The 11,767-nt window shown below is 42.3% G+C and overlaps 1 protein-coding gene and 1 long non-coding RNA gene across 11 annotated transcripts in view; both read left to right on the top strand.

Annotated features, from left to right (window-relative positions):
• LOC308595168 overlaps positions 1 to 1,731 on the top strand; it is a 34,814-nt gene extending 33,083 nt beyond the window's left edge. For 9 of the 10 annotated variants that reach the window (XR_014011833.1, XR_014011834.1, XR_014011835.1 and 6 more), the window contains one exon: positions 188 to 259. This is a non-coding gene — a long non-coding RNA (uncharacterized lncRNA). Of the gene's footprint in view, positions 1 to 187; positions 260 to 1,540 lie in introns of those variants that run through there. The other variant, XR_014011832.1, reaches the window with a different exon arrangement.
• Positions 1,732 to 4,490: 2,759 nt separating this feature from the next.
• Positions 4,491 to 11,404, top strand: SPCS3 (signal peptidase complex subunit 3). Its single transcript, XM_081209173.1, has 5 exons — positions 4,491 to 4,944; positions 7,050 to 7,125; positions 8,822 to 8,896; positions 10,056 to 10,171; positions 11,258 to 11,404. The coding sequence occupies exons 1-5, from the start codon at positions 4,802 to 4,804 to the stop codon at positions 11,388 to 11,390; spliced, it is 543 nt and encodes a 180-aa protein (XP_081065299.1). The 5' UTR covers positions 4,491 to 4,801; the 3' UTR covers positions 11,391 to 11,404.
• Positions 11,405 to 11,767: the final 363 nt, after the last annotated feature.

Here is an 11,767-nt window from a genome sequence, read left to right as displayed (position 1 = left end):
ATGGTATTTCAGCTGGAGAAGAACACATATAAACAGTTTCAAACACTTTGAATATGACACTCCATACTAAAACAGTAGCTTCGTTCCACAGCTCACATATCTATTGTGTATAATCACATCAGTTTTGCATCTGAAGAATAGTTGTCAAACGGTATTATTTACAACTTGTTCTTGTTTTACTCCACAGTTTTAACCACCTGCTGTCAATCAGAAAGAAGATTGTCACCCTCCCTGAAAACGTGATAAACACACATACACACTTTTGTTGGATCTTTTATTAAAGTGATGTTCTTACATTTTCTCAACATATTTATTTTAAAAGGATGAGTTCTGTTTAATTAGAATGAAATGGAAAGCCAAGCCAGGAAAAAGGGCTTGGTGTGTTAACTAGGCTATGCCTATGACAGATCCCTGGAAGGGAAGGAAGCTGATGCAATTTTGGAGACATTTGTCTATGCCTGTTATAATGAATGTTGTTTAACAATTTGGATGTATGTTTAAACACCAGTGGCTTTGCTTGAAATATCATTTAATATGAGCTAATAATAATAATAATAATAATAATAATAATAATAATAATAATAATATCTTTATTGTCATTGCCCCCTTCGGGGACAACGAAATTACTTGACTGCTCCAACTAAGGCTGTGTTTCAGATTTCTACTAATGGACACATTCTCAAATACTAATATGGTCTTGAAAGCAGAGGTGTCACCAAGTTCTTAAAACACTTGGGACACACAAACGCATGATACAAATTTGTATATGCAAATATATATATGCAAATTTAAGCAGACTTTCAAAGAGAAAGCTGCCCTGCAGGGAAAATGATTGTTTTTGGGGTTTTGTTTAAAAAAAGGGAGATTGAGAAACTAAGGTATGATGCAAAAGACTAGACTTTCTCCTCCACCAGGTCACCCCTGTTTAAAAGAAACATAGTCTTGTTTGCCTGATAGCTATTCCAACTTTCTAGGGTTTGAAGCTTTGGGGTTTAGACAGGATGGCCCTGGCAAGTATCTCCTTTGTTAGGGAAATTACAGATAAATGGCCTAGGAAGTAACTGGAGAATCATTTGGATTCTGTGCAAGAAATAGCCAGCTTGTGAAGACAAACTATGGTTTGGGGGAAAACAGAGATACTGTACCTGATTTCTTGGACTCTGAATTAACAGCATCTTGTGGTGCTGGGTGTATCCTTAAAGATCTGATGTGGAAACAGTGAACTCTGATTGTCTGTTGGAATGTTTAAGCTATACCTCCACCTACCTTCAACCTGTATAGTTGTGTAAAAAACACAAAAACCCCACCCTCAAACATAAAATGCCAGTGGCCTTCTAAATCTTGGTAAGTGCTGTGCTCCTACATCTCAGTGCTTGGAGAAGTGGAGTGTGCAACACTAATGTGAGCCTGTCCTCTTTAGTAGTGTGCGCAGAAGTAGTATTGCTTGTTTAAAAGCTTTAGGAAAGATAAATAATATTCTGTGTTTGAGTAATCTACAACCGTTGACCCCAGAGAGAGTCTTTCATATCTCTTTCTCCAGGAATTGCATCTAGGGTGAGCCACTTCAGAGCCACAGAGGTGGGTGGCAACTTCAGTGCCTTTGTGATATCGCCAGCCAGTACACCAATCCATCTCTTATCTGACAGCTGTTTGCAGAATTCCATCCCAAAGCAGTAGCTGTGACAGGCATGCCACTGCTGCCAGATCAAAAGGGGAAGTAACCAACAGAGCTTACCTACATATGGTGAAGCAAAAGGCACTCTGAGATATGCAAGGTCACAGGGAGAACAAACGCAGGCTAATTATGCTACCCATTCTCAAAACATCCCACCTGGCCTGTTTACAACACTTGAGATTAATAGTAGAAAAAACGCGGAAACAATCGTGCATGGAAAGGCTCTAGGCAGAAGGAAAAAACTGCCACATGAACTAGTCACAAGGTTAGAAATGTCTGGCAGCACAAAACAAACACAAAGCCCAGCACAGCTGCTGCTTGGTAACATGATTGGCAGTGCATGAGCGGGAAAAGGAGTGCATGAGCAGGAAAACGTTCTCCAAGACAGGGCCAGGGAAGAGCCAGCCTCCAGCGAAGGAGTCGCTACAGACAAAATGGCAGATAAAAAGACCAGGGGGCTGTTGAAGATCCAACTTTTGGAGAGATCCAACTTCTGAGCTTATGAGGAAAGGCCACTAAATAATGGAGGAGAGGAGGCCTAATTTGGCTTGGCTTCTGATGGCCCTAGGGAAGACACAGGCAGCGTGATGACCTCAGGGGCAGTGGGCTCTCTACTTTTGCTCACTCAGGTAGGCCTCTCAAGGTGCACAGGTGGGTGGATGTTGCCATCAGGGTCTATGAGACAGTTGGCTAAGGATAAGGGGAGCGTCAATGAAGCTTACGAAGATGTTTCCTAGCAGAGCTGGCCTATCAGACAAGTGGGAGGAGTTAAGTGGGATAAAAGAGAATGGTCCAAAAGAGCTGGTTGGGCCATGCAGGAAAACACCACCACCACAAACTGGCTTATAAGTATAAAACCAAATTTACTAGAACAATAGCTAGAATAGAGATAGGCTATAACTATTCAGACAACAAACATGCTAAGGTGCCATGTGAAAGACAAAGCCTGGACATGCTGTAAACATGGAATGGATAAATAAATGTACAACTGTATCTTAACAAGTTACATATACAGTAAACGTTATACAGACTGGATAAATGAACCGTTTGACAAGTAGCGTAAGTCCTTTAACGGAATGGCAACCCCGTGCCGCCACAATGGCAAGGGTAGCACATTGGAGAATATGAAAAAGTTTTTCAAAGCTTGAACTGGATGAGATGTTTTTCAATGGGTCTTGAGTTGGAAACACAAAGCCGTGTACATGGATCAATCACAGGAAGGCAAATCAAAGCCACCACCCTGATGAGAATAACGCAAGTAGGCAAAGGACCAGGGAAGTGATCAACTCTTAATTAAAACAAAACCAAAACCTGCTTGATTTGCAGTATGGGAAGCTGGTGTTTAAAGCAAACAGATTTTGCATGGGCTTATTAAACTAGTTCCTGCTTTTCTTAGATCCTAGCCAGGATGTCAAAATATATTGAATTAAAACACACACTCCCCACCCCCCAAGTGAGAGCTTTCAGGCACCATGAAGTAACTGACCCATAAGCCTTGTCACTTGAAGAGCTGGTTAAGGGGCAAAATACTGCATTGCATTTCCGTGTGTAGAAGCTCAACTTCCCTCCATACAGATCAGTTCATAGGTGGATTCGAAAAGCTGCTTTTTTAGCAGACAGCCGTCAGGCGGCACTCGCTGCCTGCGGCGACTAGCAGCGGGTTATATAGAACGGGAGGAGACAATCATAAGAGAATTTAGACTGTTCCTTTGCCTGCAGACCGGATTTCCTGGCTATTTTTGACGGCTTGACTATTTACCTTCAGAGTGGTAACAAGGCAGTTGCTCATAAGGCAGCAACAAGGGAGATGTTCCGGCTTTTTTCGGTGCAGTGACTTGGGAGCAACGCGCGTCCTCCTCTAGAAGGAAGGACTAAGTTTAAGTTTCTCCAACGTCAAGTCTTCTTTGGGTTATTTTATTTTAAAGAAGGGTTTTTTAAATGTCCTACAAAATGTCCATTGTTCATTGCCCCCCACCCTGAAGATGGGGTAGCTGGGAGCTATAGTGAGAGTTTACTATAGTCCGTTCTCACGGTGCTGATTTGGACTCTGTCTCTTTATCACCTTGCCACAATTCATTCAACTAGCTGCAAGTGGGTGGATTGTACCTGAACGTGATTATATCACAATCCTGAGCAAACCTCACGATCTCCACAGTGCAGGCGGTGACGGAAGTTAATAATGACTTAAAGTAACTCTCTAACAACTGTTTGCTTAAAAAACCGATTCAGTCTTTTTTAAAAAACAAAACAAAACAGTGTCTTTATTAGCGAAATGAAACCTCACCAGCAAAGGTTTCCATCGCGGTACTACACAGATGAGGCATGTCATCAAGATGCAGGCAGAACGATTACAGTACAAAACAAGATATGCAGATAAGCTAATGTCGCTAATGTCCATACAACTAGGGCTTGCGATCTCTAAATGCACAAACCCTATTGAGCTCAGTGGGGTTTACTTCTGAGTAGACATTCACCTTGCATGGCAAATGCCACGAAAGAGGCGCCTCAACACAAAACCCCCCTCGGGCTGCAGCAGAGGCGAAGGTAGCCGCTTTCCTGCCCTTCCGCCCCCGAATGCCGCTGCTGCTGCCGCCGCCGCTGTTCTCCGTTCACTCGCGCGCGGACACGCCGTGACGCTCCGACTATTCGGATCCCCATTCCATGCCAGAAGGTGGTTCCCCTACTATCACTCTGCTTTTTTTTATCTCTCTTTTTTTCTTGCGGCGGCGGGCGGGCGGAAGCGACTCTTCGAGGCCGATGGGACTTCCGGGCAGGCCGAGCTAGGGCGGAGGGAAGGAGGGAGGCGGGCAGGGAGGCGCAGGGACGCTGGCTGGGCTCCTCCTCGCGCGGGCGACTGGGCGGGCTCGGCTTTTCGGCGGCCGTTTCGGGCCTCCTTTCCCTTTCAGCCACGCAGCGCGGCGGTGGCGGCAGCGGCAGCAGCAGCTCCCCCCCTCCTCCCGCGTCCGCTTCCCCGCCACCCGAGGCTCGCTCGCTGGTCCTGCCTGCGCGCTTGAGACGGCGGAGGCGGGTGGTGCGACCGGCCGGCAGGCAGGCAGGCGAAGAGGGCCGGAGCGAGCGTGCGTGTTTGTGTGTGTGTGGTGAAGGCCGGAGCGGCCGGCGGGAGAGATGAACACCGTCCTGACCCGCGCCAACTCTCTCTTCGCCTTCTCGCTGAGCGTGATGGCGGCGCTGACCTTCGGCTGCTTCATCACCACCGCCTTCAAAGAGCGCACGGTGCCCGTCAGCATCGCCGTCTCGCGGGTCATGCTGTGAGTGAGGGGCGAGGGCAGGGTTGGGGGTCCTCTCTTCTTCCTCCTCCTCTTCCTCCTGGGGGCTGAGCCTCTTCGAAGTCTTTTGAGTAGTGGGCGGAAAATGTTCCCCTTCTCACCCCTTTCTCCGCAAGGATGTGGGGTGAGGAGATTGGGGTGCAGAAGGCGAAGCCTGACTTGCTTCGAAGTATTCTCCCTTCACCCCCCCCAAAAAAAATCCATGCCCTCCTTGTAGAGCATCCCTCATGTGCAAAACGTTTTGCAACGAGCCATCTCCCTTCGCTCCATTAATATTCACCTGTGGTCCTCGAAGTGATTTGGGGCGGGGGCATAACTTATCAGGATGTCTTTGTGTGCGCCCATGGCAGTGGCTGATGTGTATTACAGTTACCCCACCTCCCAGCAATAATTATTATTTCCCCCCACACACATCAGTCCCATTCCTGCTGCAAATAAGTCGCACAGTGGAATGTTCATGTTAAATGGGATTGTCACTGAAGACGGATAAAAGCGTTGTGTATTATTGATCCTGCAATAATCGCACGTTGTTCTCTGTGTTATCATCTAAGTTTGGATTCCCTTTTCTCTTTGTCGATTATGGGTCTCAGAACAGTAGACCTTTCCTTCCTGTTCTCTCATTTCCCCTTTGTGCGAGCCAATGAGCGAGCACCACGAACTCTCTGGTGCTGTAGTGTCCGCCCTCTGGCAGGCTCCCTCCAGGGTGTACATATGAAAGGCAACTCGTCTATTGGGTTTAGCACACGTCAGTGGCTGTTGCCCTGGCAGCATATTGCCAAGCATATGTCTGTTTCCATGGGGGTGGGGGGCAGTGTTGTTTTACAGCAAATTCCCGTGCTGTTCTGACAAACACAAGTCCTGCTCTCAGCATTGCTGACTGGTGTTGCTCTGAATGGTTTCATAGACTGCTATGCATCGTTTGTGGTGCTTGCATACTGATTTTATGTTCCTTGGTGCATTTGGAGCTAAGTAGGAACATCTCAGCTGAATGTGTTAAATTATGGGCTTCAAACATCATACTCTATGCTATTAAAATGTGCTAAATGTGACTGCTCTTCATGAATAAAAGCATGGCAGTGCATGGAGAATTAGATTTGTTCTGGTGTTCTCTCGCATTGTGCCTCTTGGCAAGAACATTAACATTAGTTGCCAAATGTCATCATCACATAATGGCTATGATAACTATAACTCGTAAGGTAAAGGAAATTAAATTATGTAGCCTATACATTATTGAAATCACAGGTGACATTCACTTGGCTCACTTTTGCCTAAATTTCTTGCCCAACTCCTAAGTTCCCTTCTGCTGCCCTGCATAATGTTGCATGCCACCCCAGTGTCCGAGCGGTGTGAGCGTCCCAGGATCTTACCTAGGGTTTGGTTTCCTCATTCCTAGGGACAGTAGAGACTGGCTGATGTCTTTAGGATGTCTGGTTTATCTACACACACATACCTTATGATGGAGGGACTCACAGCATTAACATCCCAGAAGGTCTTGCTTCTCCCATATTCACAGCCTTGGATTTCAGCAGAAAGCAGGCATGACTCTCACTCCCTGACTTCTGCTTGCTTCTAGCACAGCTCTCCTCTTTCACTATGGCTTTTGTCTTCTCACTACCAGCCAGGTGAGGGAGGGGGTCCTCCCATTTGCCCTCTGGCACAAAGTAACTTCCTTATTACAAATAAGCTGGCCTTGCTACTTCAACAGTTGAATCCTCCAAACACAACCCTGTAAACATTTGTGTAGCCATAATACTTTATGACTTACAGAACATTTGCATTCTCTAAGGGAATATTTGTTTAAAACTTTTAATTTTTCCAAATTTTGGAGAATGTTTAGATATGCATGTTTAAAATATCCAAGTTAAGTTATTGGCTTGGATTCTAAGATAAGTCAACTTCAGGAAGTATATTTAAACTGTAATTATTATTGTTCATTCTACATTCTGTTACAAGGGACCAGCCTCAGCACTGCCTATGTTTCCCATTTTTTCCCACTGAATAAGAGTATCCTTTCTCTGAAGACACTAATATTATCTTGTGCCAGCTGCAAAGAAGTTTGAATAATGTGTTTTTTTGTGTGTTTTTAGGAAAAATGTAGAAGACTTCACTGGACCTGGAGAAAGAAGTGACCTTGGAATCATTACTTTTGACATTACTGCAGATATCCTTCATAAAAATTTGTAGAGCTTCAGAATAAATCCTGTTTTTAAGTACTGATTACTAGAGGGTGAGAAAACAAAAAATCTATACATCTTTGAAGCTACTTCTAACAAAAGCTGGGAATGGAGAATACATGATACAGATATTAAAGGGTAGAATTTTTGGTTTATATTTTAGTGTTTTCTCAACTACAGCATTGTTATTAATGTCGTAATGATACCTGATTCTTTAGTGTGGTGCTGATGTAACACACCTGATCACTTAACCATGGTTGAGTGGGCTACAAGCTTGCACACTTCTCTTATCTCAGTGGTGAATTCCCCTTCCTTCCCTTTTAGCGCTATGGTGTTGCATTACTGAAGGTTGCCAAATATTTGCAAACCAATTTATAAATCTGGTGTTAAATGATGGTTAAAGCTAACCCTGGATACTCTGAACACAAATATTTACATTTAGAAAAACAAAAACAGAAGGGGACCATGCCACTAAGTTATTCATGGAAAACAATGCCACATTTTGTTAACCCTCATTTTCTTGCCCATTATCTTTGCTTTGCTTTCTCTCTGTCACAACTCTCCCTGTTCTCTCTCCTCACCAAATTGTGGTCGTCGTCCCCTTCCTCTCTTTTCACCCACATCCTTTCCCTCCAGTCTTGCTTTTTGCTCTGCTGCTGGTCCTACCCCCTCTCATTGCCTAGTATGGCTGCCTGGTTGAAACAGGACAGGCATACTGGCACAAACTCAGCCATGCAGCCCTGAGTCCAGGAAGCAGCTGAGCGCCCACCCTTGCTATTTTCAGGCACCTGCAATCTGAAGGTGTTTCCATAAAGAGTGAAAACAACAGTGGACAAGTGTTTCAGTTAGAAGTTTCCCCAGGGAACTGCAATTTGCACACAGACCCTACGTTATGCAGGCCTGCCCTAAGTGTTTTCATTATCCCAGTGGCATTTCTTGTCTTGAAACTGCATACTCAGTGTCATATCAGAAACTCCCTTCAGCTTCATCTGTAGTTTGCTATGTAGAATAAGGAACTACTGTTTGGGTTACACAAGTCTGAAAACTGAACTAGTTGTACTAGTTATTGGATACTGGCCTAGAACTCTAGTACATAAGAGACTTCGGCTTTGCTTCTTCAAAATCCCAAATTTCTCAGTCCTATAGCTGGAATAAACAGGACTGGCATGCATATATTCTATTACCTGTTTAATACCAGTATCTGATAGTATGGCTTTTATTGATTGTAAGCAGCATCTGAGGTAATGTGGAATAAAAATGTTTTAAAATGAGCAAAAATGGTTTATTTGAAACAATATGAAAAATCGATTTCCTTTTGAAGATTTTTTAAAAAAATAAGAATTGGGACTCATGGAAGAATGCAGGGGAGTTAAATAGATTTGGAAATGGTGAGTGATCACCCCTTCCTTTCTGTCTCTTATTCCCCCAACACAAAAATAAGAACCTTTAGCAGTTTTCTTTTTTTTTACAAAAGTAAACTGCTGTTCTTGATCTACAAAAATTAAAATGTCATGAATCCTCAGTTAATATGTTGTTTATCACAGAGAAAAAGCCTTAAGTTGAGAAATGCCTTCTGAATAGCACATTTCTGCTTTAAAATGCTTGGATAGTTGATCTGCACTGAACGAATGTTTTTGAAAATATTCAAAATTTGAAACAATATATGTTCCTTAACGTTCACACATCTGCACAGTATATTTGACTGGAATGTGAAACAATTATTTCTGTATTTATCAGCAGAATATTCAACAAAGAAGAATGTAAGTATAACTTGTAAAGTGGTTAAATGGAAATGCATACTAATTGTATAGTTATTTCTGTCGACTCACGAAGGGGGAGCGGGAAAAAACTTAAACACGTAGCAGAGTCATCCCCCCCAAAAAAAAATAGACCAGAGGCAATTGTACTTCATTCAGCAGAGCTTTTACTGCTACTGAGGCAAATGAGCATAATGGTCACAAATCCAATACATTCAGGATTGGCACAGTTCATAAAAATCCAGTTGCAGCACTTACAATAAAACATGCAATACTTATCATAAGACTAAACCTTAACACTACAGTGGTACTTTGGTTTTCGAATGTCTTGGAAGTCGAACGTTTCAGTTTTGAACGCCAAAAACCCGGAAGTAACTGCTTCAGTTTTCAAATGCGCTTCGGAAATTGAACAGGAAACACAGCTTCCATTGCTTGTGGTGGAAGGGTGAAGCATGAGCCCAGATTCATGTTGTAACAAGGTGGATTGTCTTGTTTCCCAGCAGCACAGCATGAGTGGTAGAAGAGGAGCAGAGCAAAACTTTTCAGCGCACAAGTGCAAATGTATATTTACATTAAAGCATAGTTTGTTTCCATCTGTGGTTTAGTGTGGTGTGATAACAGGGTCTCTGTATACTGAAAGAAGGCAAACAGTGAAACATTGCCACTCATATTTTGTGATTCTTGCTAGATAGATCCACCAAGTCCTCTGCAGAAAACATGTAAATAGGCTGGAAATACTAGTTTATTCCAATTTCCATTTATTTTAGTAACAGATTGGCATTTTGGGGAAGTGGGCTGCAGTTCTCAATCTATCTGGTGCACAGTCATAGCTTTGAATTACTAGTCAGCTATGCACACAATACAAATCTTGATAACAGTAACAAAGTCTATTTTATTAGGTGTTAATTTTTCCAAAAGCAGTTCATGAACTGTTTACTTCTTTTTATTGTAATGCTGCAATGTTTTTTCAGGAAGGACTTTTTTTGTCGATGCTTTACTATGTAGTTTACTTTTGAGCATATAACTCTTACGATATCACTGAAAGAAAACAGCACCCCTCAAGCCCTGGGTGAATGGCTATCTCCATGTTCAGCTTCCTTGATGAGAATTTTTTGCCATTTTTTTTATTCCTTTTAGTGATTAATGGCAGCTTTAATTGCAGGCTTTGAACCAGGTTGTCCTCTGGGACAAAATTATTTTAAGAGGGGATAATCCAAAGCTGCTGTTGAAAGACATGAAATCAAAATACTTCTTCTTTGATGATGGAAATGGTCTCAAGTGAGTAAATTCCCTTCCTGTATTCGTTTTGATTATGTATGCAGTGATGTAGCTGAGAGAACTCGTCAGCAGAGAGAATGTTTACCTTCAGGAATGCGCTCATGTTGTCATCTACATTCTTTTAGTGGAATAACATTTTCTTATCACAGGCTTTCTGTCAACATAACGCATTTTACAAACAGCCATAGTTCACATGACTTACTATGTGCAAAATCTGAGTTCCCCTTGTGTCTTTTGCAGCCACATTTAATGTTGTGGTTGTGCCAGCTGGAAGCTGTCAAAACTTTGGAGTAGTCGCCTCATTACCTGCAAGCACAATCTAACCTACAGCAGCTAAGCAGATGAAACGAATTAGCACGAGGGATGAGACAATGAGCAGGGTGGGGATGGGGAGCAAGATGCACAGGGAACAGTTATACTAGGAGAGGGTTCTTATTTAAGAAACGTTGGAAATGATGGAAGGAAAGCAGCAACCAGAAAAAGTGTTTACAAGGGCTCACAAAGTTTCTACTTTTTATAGTGCTTCTGTTTAAGGTTCTGGATTTAAGGTTCAATACATTAGTTTTAATAATAATAATAATAATAATAAATTTTATTTATATCCCGCCCTCCCCAGCCGAAGCCGGGCTCAGGGCGGCTAACAACAATAAAACAGTACAAAAGTACAACATAAACAACATTCTAAAATCATTCATTATAAAAATTAATTAATTCAAGCCACTGGCAACCATTGGGCCAGAGCTCTGCGAAGATTGTTATTAAAATCTCTGCGAAGATTTTCTCAAGTCCTATTGAGATCTGCAGCACTTCCAACGCTTAACAGTAATCTTTTTGAGGACACTTTCTGCAGATTAGCACATCTAAAGTTTGATATGTTTTTAAGATGCAAAGTATCATAAATGTCATTGTCATACTTTCTTGGTGAGAAAAATTGGTCCCTTGCATGTGGCCAATGGATTGTATGATAAATAAGATTAATGAATTCTTAATGCTGGCATACATGGTCCTGCATGCTGCAGCATTTATTGCAATGTACACTGCTTAGAGCATTCAAGTGATTCTACTAATACTGTGTTCAAATTGCAGGGGCAACAGAAACATCACATTGACTCTTTCATGGAATGTCGTACCAAATGCTGGCATCCTACCTCTTGTGACAGGAGCAGGAAACATATCTGTTCCATTCCCAGATACTTATAAAACGGCAAAAAGCTATTAAATTATTATGCTGAACCTTGAGTAACATATTTTTATACTTGTACATTATAAATTTTATCGCTTTTTCGTCTCCCGCCCACCTCAATTCAAAGGTACTGTACTGAGTTTCTTTAGGTTTAGCTGAGATGGAAGAAAAATAATTTGTCTGGTTTATTTTCAACTTTCAATTCAAAAAAATGAACTTGAAATCTCAAGGAAAGGTGAATAATTGTTTTAAATTTTGGGCAAAAAGTTATTGTTCTGGTTATCAGGACAGGTAATAACTTTCTTACAAATAAAACTTTTTGAAACCGGAAACAGTTCATTTGGTTTGAATGTATTGAGAGTTCATGTTTCCCTCCGGTCTTTCACATTTCCCTATAGGTAGGAGATGTTTGT

This window comes from Podarcis bocagei (assembly GCF_964188305.1).
Source record: "Podarcis bocagei genome assembly, chromosome: 9".
NCBI lineage: Eukaryota > Metazoa > Chordata > Lepidosauria > Squamata > Lacertidae > Podarcis > Podarcis bocagei.
Note: the sequence above shows the minus strand (reverse complement) of the source record. Positions and strands in the feature narration are given on the sequence as shown.

Bases quoted from the DNA above. Each gene is read 5' to 3' on its own strand.
- SPCS3 (XM_081209173.1), top strand. From the start codon at position 4,802: ATGAACACCGTCCTGACCCGCGCCAACTCTCTCTTCGCCTTCTCGCTG. The intron at 7,126-8,821 runs ATCCTTCATAAA...ACGTTCACACAT, and splicing joins CTTTTGACATTACTGCAGAT to CTGCACAGTATATTTGACTG. The intron at 10,172-11,257 runs GTGAGTAAATTC...TTCAAATTGCAG, and splicing joins GATGATGGAAATGGTCTCAA to GGGCAACAGAAACATCACAT.